At 33.4% G+C, this 6,949-nt stretch overlaps 1 protein-coding gene across 2 annotated transcripts; it reads left to right on the top strand.

Annotated features, from left to right (window-relative positions):
* Positions 1-1,029: 1,029 nt before the first annotated feature.
* On the top strand, positions 1,030-5,571 carry si:ch211-214p13.9 (cell surface glycoprotein CD200 receptor 1-A). 2 transcript variants are annotated; one of them, XM_038308011.1, is made up of 7 exons: positions 1,030-1,325; positions 2,212-2,265; positions 2,535-2,840; positions 3,230-3,496; positions 4,544-4,643; positions 4,732-4,771; positions 4,904-5,571. In XM_038308011.1, the coding sequence occupies exons 1-7, from the start codon at positions 1,268-1,270 to the stop codon at positions 4,970-4,972; spliced, it is 894 nt and encodes a 297-aa protein (XP_038163939.1). In that variant the 5' UTR covers positions 1,030-1,267; the 3' UTR covers positions 4,973-5,571. The 2 variants fall into 2 exon arrangements, with proteins under 2 accessions (XP_038163939.1, XP_038163940.1); XM_038308012.1 differs by lacking the exon at positions 2,212-2,265 and having other exon boundaries at positions 1,035-1,325.
* Positions 5,572-6,949: the final 1,378 nt, after the last annotated feature.

The following is a 6,949-nucleotide window of genomic DNA, read 5'->3' as shown; positions in this document are numbered from 1 at the left end:
TTATGGATGGGGAAGCTTTTAGCCCTTCCCCCATGTTAATAAGATTTGGGTTGTTTATGAGCTTCCTCCCTTATGTCTTTCCACAAACTTGTTCTTGGAATAAGGTCAGGACTTTCTATTAATCATCTGTAAATGTAAAAACCATAAATGCAACATTTAGTCAACCACATGTTGGAAGCGCAGCATCAGCTCCGATCTACCAAATTCTGAAAGATATTCCTCCTATTTATTCAAAATATAACAAGGAGTCATGACTGATTCAGATCTATTATTCCTATCAACTAAACTGCAAGATTAGAGAAAAAAAGGTAAGGCTTAAGACAAAAGTGGAATGTTTTTTGTAAGGAAAAAATATTTCTTCTTGAATAAAAATAGAGCACTGAATTTACCAGTGTATTTTAAATACGAATTAATCATTTATTTTGACTGATTTGAGGCTGAAAAAGCTATAATAAAGAGACTGTCAACACAATGTTTGAAAATTATAATCTAGAGAAAATTAATACTATCTTGATCTTCTTCAATTTCATCCAGAATTCCTGACCAACTGGTTAATTCTATTTTGAAAGCATTGGCTTTAATTTTGAGGGCCTGGCAAACAAACAGTTTATTGTATTAGTTAGACTTTTAATCAATTAACCACGTTATCAAAGGCAACTTTGTTTACCCATCAAATCAGTTGACTTACACTCACATCAGATTGTTATCCAAATCCCAAAAAATCCTCCACATAATCTTTGACATTCAAATTTATCCTAATGTCATCAAAAGTAAAGTGTAACTTATCAATTAACTGGAACGTTTATAGACTAGACTTAAGAAAAAAAGATTTATAGATTTGTTAAAAGCCTGAAAAGGTTTTTGTATCGCAATTAAAAATAAAACGAGATCATTATTTGAGATCATTTTACGCGCCTGCCTCCATATATTTAACACGCTCCTTTGAAAAAAGATGATCATGTGACAAACAAGAAAGGAAACTGATGTCTTAACTGTTCAGACGTCATCCTGTGTGGGAGAAAAAAAAAAGGGCAGATGTTTGAGTGGAAAGCAGTATTGGAGAGGGGGAAGAGAAAGAAGAAGGGAGGGATTAGTTTAGTCACAAATCTTATTTATATGCCTCATGTCTTGAGGTGTAGGAATGATTCTTGTCTTGGGTAGATGAGGCGGAGGAGCAGCTTTAGTCTAACTCAAAGTGAAGTGACAGATCACGAACAGAGCAAGCACAGGATCTTGGCTTGATGCGATGCTTTGAAGAACTTGAGACATGATGTGGATTTATTTCTTCTTCTTCTTTTTGACTGAATCTTGGAGCCTGTCTGGAGGTTTGATTCACATAATTATTCGGTCATGATTATCTTTCTGAGCATGTTAGATGTTTTAATGGAAACTTTGTTTTAATCTAATCTACACGATGCTTGTTTTTAACTGTCTTTTGAACTCTTGAGAGCAGTAGCATGTGTTGCTGGAAGACCGTTTCCCTGTCTATTGACTAACTAATCTTGTTTTGGAGAACACTGCAGAGATTTTTGTTGTTTGTAAATGATAATGAGTCACATTGTGAACAGTCAATGGAAATAAACTAAAAGCTGAGACAGGGGGAAAAATTATTCCATAACAGAGGAAAAAGTTTACCCATATTCTCTGTATGAGCAAGGGGCATGCTGCCACTGGCTTCTTCAGTGGAAACCTCTGATATCAGTGTGATCAATCTTTTTCTATCCACCTCAGGGGTCTCCACGTTGCGGTTTTACTAACCCACCGCATAGTCTCTGTTTTGCTGTCAGACGTAAACAAACATCAGTATGTTTGACTAGACAGCAGATATTTTTTTTTAACTCCTAGACTTTTCTTTTACTTTTTCTTTGATTAAGTTTTAAGCAATAGCTATGATTTTTTTTTTCTAAAATGCAGACAACAGCTTTAACCACAAAAGGTTTTGATAATAATGATGTCTTCTGGTTACTTTAAGGAAAGCTAAGGAATATGGAGGTTCTCTAAAACACTTATTTTAGCCATACTTACACTGAACAGCTTTTCTAACACCATTCACATCTGCTACTTTATTTTTGCAAGTTGACACTGTTATCTAATAACTTACCCCCTTTTTCTGTGCATATACTGAAATCAGAATGAACAACTAATAGTAACCTTTAAAAAACCCCTCTGTTTTACCTAACTCATCCTAACATCCACCTTCATTTCTCTCAGGAACTAACACCACTATGATCTCAAATACAACTACTCCAGTTGTGAAGTATTATGGTAAATTGATTTCTTTATAATTTTCTCTGCTCATCTAAATCCTGTTAAACATGTTAAGACCGCCTTTTGAAAACTAACTTAAACCAAAACCTTTATATGTTTTTATCAAATTCTTTTTACTTCTCTACTTCATTTCCCTATTTATTTCCTGCGGTTTAAATCTTGCATATTCACATAATTGTACCCATGATCCCGTTCTGCAATGATCAACAAATCAGACTACCACCATAATCTAAATTAATTTGCATATTTGTCTCTTTTTTAAATAGTTGACAGGAAGGAAGTCTACAATCATGGGAGTAACGTGATTCTAACCTGCAGCAATAAGACATGGAACGAGATACTATATGTTATCTGGAACATTAAAGTGAAACGCAAAGCCTGCACGATTTCATTCAGTAATGATGGCCAAAGTGTTGATAACTGCACTGATGGAAAGTCTCTCAAAAACAATTCAATTGGTCAATCATACTTGAATATCCCAAACTTTTCAGCCAATGATGTTGGGGTTTACATGTGCGAATCAGTGTACCATGGAGGAAATGAATATTATAATATTAAAGTGGCTGTCACAGGTAGGAACTCTATATCAATATTTAAAAGCGTGTTTTGAATCTAGGAAATTTTTAACACTAAAATTATCATAAAAAGAGATAATTTAAGTAAAATGTCTGAAAGTTTAGTGTCTACCTCCCTGTATTTTCCCCTAAAGTGTTTCATGGTTGGTATTTAATTGGGGCACAGTACAGTTTAATGTTATAGAAAGTAAAGGCCTTAAATAAGCTGAATATGTTTATACACACAGTGGTACTATCACCCTGGATATTTTATTAATTCATTCATTTACTTCTTTATCTCCTGAAATATTGAAAAATATATACATTTGTATTTTCAGTGATGTGTTTAACCTTTTTATATATTGTGGAGATACCATATTTGTCCATTCTTTGCTTTTCCGGTACAGCTCCTCCTCGTGTGTCTGCCTGGTTAGAGTATAGGGGTAACAAGATGGTGGCCGTTTGCAGAGCTGAGAGCGGGAATCCTGCTGCCAACATCAGCTGGAGTCCTGCAGGAAATGATTCAGTGACAAAGAAACAAGACCCAGATGGATTTGTAACAGTGGAAAGTCAGCTGGAGCTCCCTGAGAACGTGGATAGAGAGAACCTGACATGTATTATCCGGCACCAGTACTGGGATCAGGAGGAGATTTTGGTACCAGAACTCAGAAAAGGTCAGTCCTTTTTTTTTTTTCTCTTATCTTTTTTCTTCTTATTATTTTTTTTTTCAGGCTAGGCTCTGATAGTCTTGATAAAGTTGAACTGAAACAGCTTAGTTGAAGCTTTTTCAACTTGTCTTTTTATTAACTTCTTTATTTCGTATAATGTTTATTCTAGCGGCATTTCTTTACTGCTGACAAACTGTTATGTTGATCCAAATAGTATATATCTATATATATATATATATATACACATATATATGTATATGTATATATATATATATATATATATATATATATATATATATATATATATATATATATATATATATATATATACACATATATATGTATATGTATATATATATATATATATATATATATATATATATATATATATATATATATATATATATATATACACATATATATGTATATGTATATATATATATATATATATATATATATATATATATATATATGTATATATATATATATATATATATATATATATATATATATATATATATATATATATATATATATATATATATATTTGACAGGACAACTTCACTTATTGCTGTAACTGTTACCTTTTTTCATTCATACTTACTATTCACCTGCCCATCTTGGTATGAAACCTCTATGCTATATGCAAAGTCAATAAAAACATGTAAGTTGAATTAATTGGTAGATAGTTCCGACTGTCCATCTGCTAGTGCCCCTGATTATCTTCAGCACTATAGAGAGAATAGTTATGAGATTAAGTAAGGTCATCATTTTGTCACTAATGCAACATTTTATAAGACCCTTATATATGTGGTAGATATGGTGTCCATTCATTTACGATGCTCATGATAGGCCCATTAAAATGGTAGTGGCCTGTCCTGCCTGGAGAGTAGAATAAATTGTGGAACCGCATTGAATGCATAAAAAATTGAGGTTAGATTTTATATCAAACATTTAAAATAAAAATACATTATAAATGTGAAATGTGGTGTTGGGGGACATAAATGTAACAAAAATTTTATACATTATTAATTTGCATTTGATATCTCACAGCATATCTTTGGAGTTGGATCCTCATCCCCGTTATCGGGGTCATTTTTGTGATTTTGGCAGCTTTTTCTGCTTTGGTAATGAAGAAAGTTGTATCTTTAAGGTAAGGGGTTTTTACTTAATATCCATGGAAATCTACTTAACTTTTTAGTTTTTTTTGCTGCAATTAGCTTGTTAATGTTTTTTTTCAGACAATGTCAAAATACAGACACACCATCGAAATCACCCTCGGTAGGTACTTTCTATCTGTTTTTTTGTTTGTTTGTTTGTTTTAGCATATATTTAATTTTATTTGATATATTAACCTCTCTTTGCACTTTGCTTATTTTTTTTCCAAATATATTTTGCTTCCATTTCAACCAGGCAGAGGAGGTGGAGGAAGTGGAGCCTTATGCTAGTTACGTTCAACGTGTCAACTCTATATACAACTAGACTGCTGATGCGTTAGCAAAGAATTCCATTCGATGCAACACAATTGCACATTGAAATGCACATCTAGGGACTTTGTGAGAAAGCGAGGGCTGTGAAACTGAGAATTGGTAAAGTAGTAAAAAAAAAAGAAGTGAGCAGAGATCAAAAGCTTCCGGTAAGAGAGGGAAGCCTCTTGGTTCAAAGCCGTCCAACAAGCAGCACATACTGATGGAACAGGGGATGTACCAGGTGTTACTTACAGGCTCCCATTCACCGTATATTCTGCCCACTGGTCTCTGTGAGTGGGTATCATGGAGAACTTTAATAATTACTACAGATGTGATGAACCAACGGACTGGAATAAATCTGCAAGCCACATGGAGACCACAGTGATTACTAACCACTTTGGATGTTGATTGTAAATATGTAGAATACTATAATTATTTATGAACTGATAGGAAATTCCACATTTTGGGAGATATACTCAGGGTAACCCAGTCAAACCAGGAAACATAATATTTGTATGGCACAGTTGTCTTGGGATGATTTGTACAATACTATGTAAACTATTAGTTGTATATAAAATACCTAATCCTGTACATTAAAATATATGAAATCAACTAATTTCGGTATAAATGAATAGTTGTTGCTTGAAAGACTGAAAAAAATTGTAAAGAAGTCCAAACAGTTATGATTGTTTTGAGGTTTTTATTTTGTAAAGTAAGCTCTTCTTTATTGTGGTTTGATATTTAATCCATCAAGGTGACTTTAACATCTTTTCATGATAAGACAAAGGGGTTGATACCTGCAATAAAAAGTTGTGTTCCATTTGCCAATCGTTTGATGAGTGGCAAACAAAGAACTCTATAGCAATGGAGGGTTTGGTATAAAAGAGTTTTTTTTTTTTTTTTTTTTGCATTACCAACTCATTAACTTTGATCCACAAAAACCCTGCTTTCCTACCATACAGGACTTCCCAGTAAGACACCAGTTAGACGGTGAAAACTAATAATTTTTCTTCCTGTATTTATAATAATCACTGTATTGGTGTGTTTACATGCTTTTTGAAGGAAACACAGATTTCATTAGGTCCAGGACAGCCCCAAGATAAAGAGAGGCTTTAAGTAAAAATTGATTAGGGATTAAATTTCCAGTTGAGATCTCAACAATAGTCACCATCCCTAACCCTAGTATTCTTTTTATAAACACACAAAGCTTTAGTTTTTGTGTTTAGAGCAAAAACAGTAGAGCCTCATGTGCACTAAGCATCCCTAAAAAAAAAAGTGGAAAGACAGGCTTGGTCCTTGGAAGCGGAGGAGGCAGGATGGAAAGGATGCTTAAGTGAATGTTTCCTGACTCCCTCTTGGTCTCGGCCAACTTTAGCTCTTCTTATCCCCCTTCTAAGTTTTAAACTAGGACATGAAAGCCACAACCAGGATGCCAAAATCAATCTTTCTATATTGGCATATGAAAGTTACAAAAATACTGGAGAAGTTGTAATTTCACAGCAAATCAACTCTCTGCCCACTGATTCTGTGTAAGCCTAATTAACAAACTTTCCCCTTTCAACATGTTTTTAGGTAGTTTTCAGTTTTGTGTTTACTATTTTATCTATCTTTGTTGAACACCTACCGGTAGATGTTCTATCTTTATCCAACAAGAATCTAACTTTCTTTTAAGAATGCATTATTTAACAAAGATAAGTGAAAATATTGAATGAATGCGTCAGGTACAGGTTACCTTGTTTCTAAGCTTGTTTAACTTTGATAACCAGAAGAATTATTTCTGGTGTTTACCTTTAAAAGTCATATAAAGAAGGCTGAGTTTGGTGCTTTACCCAAAAATATTTCTGAGGAAGAAAAAAGGTAGACTATACCCTCTTCTGGTAGTACTTAGAACAACATCCTTACTAGTGCAAAGTAGCAGCCTGTTGATAGAGCAGTATTTACTTAATATAAAGATGTCTTTATCTAAGATTTATTAATGCTTCAACTGACA

This window comes from Cyprinodon tularosa, unplaced genomic scaffold (genome assembly GCF_016077235.1).
Source record: "Cyprinodon tularosa strain WSP-4 unplaced genomic scaffold, ASM1607723v1 ctg629, whole genome shotgun sequence".
NCBI lineage: Eukaryota > Metazoa > Chordata > Actinopteri > Cyprinodontiformes > Cyprinodontidae > Cyprinodon > Cyprinodon tularosa.
The sequence above is the reverse complement of the archived record's forward strand: the minus strand, read 5'-3'. Positions and strand labels throughout refer to the sequence as shown.

What these genes read in the sequence shown, in the direction of transcription:
- si:ch211-214p13.9 (XM_038308011.1), top strand. Translation starts at nt 1,268, where the DNA reads ATGATGTGGATTTATTTCTTCTTCTTCTTTTTGACTGAATCTTGGAGC. An exon ending in TCCAGTTGTGAAGTATTATG is followed by an intron (nt 2,266 to 2,534) that starts GTAAATTGATTT and finishes TTTTTTAAATAG; the next exon opens with TTGACAGGAAGGAAGTCTAC. An exon ending in TATTAAAGTGGCTGTCACAG is followed by an intron (nt 2,841 to 3,229) that starts GTAGGAACTCTA and finishes TTTCCGGTACAG; the next exon opens with CTCCTCCTCGTGTGTCTGCC.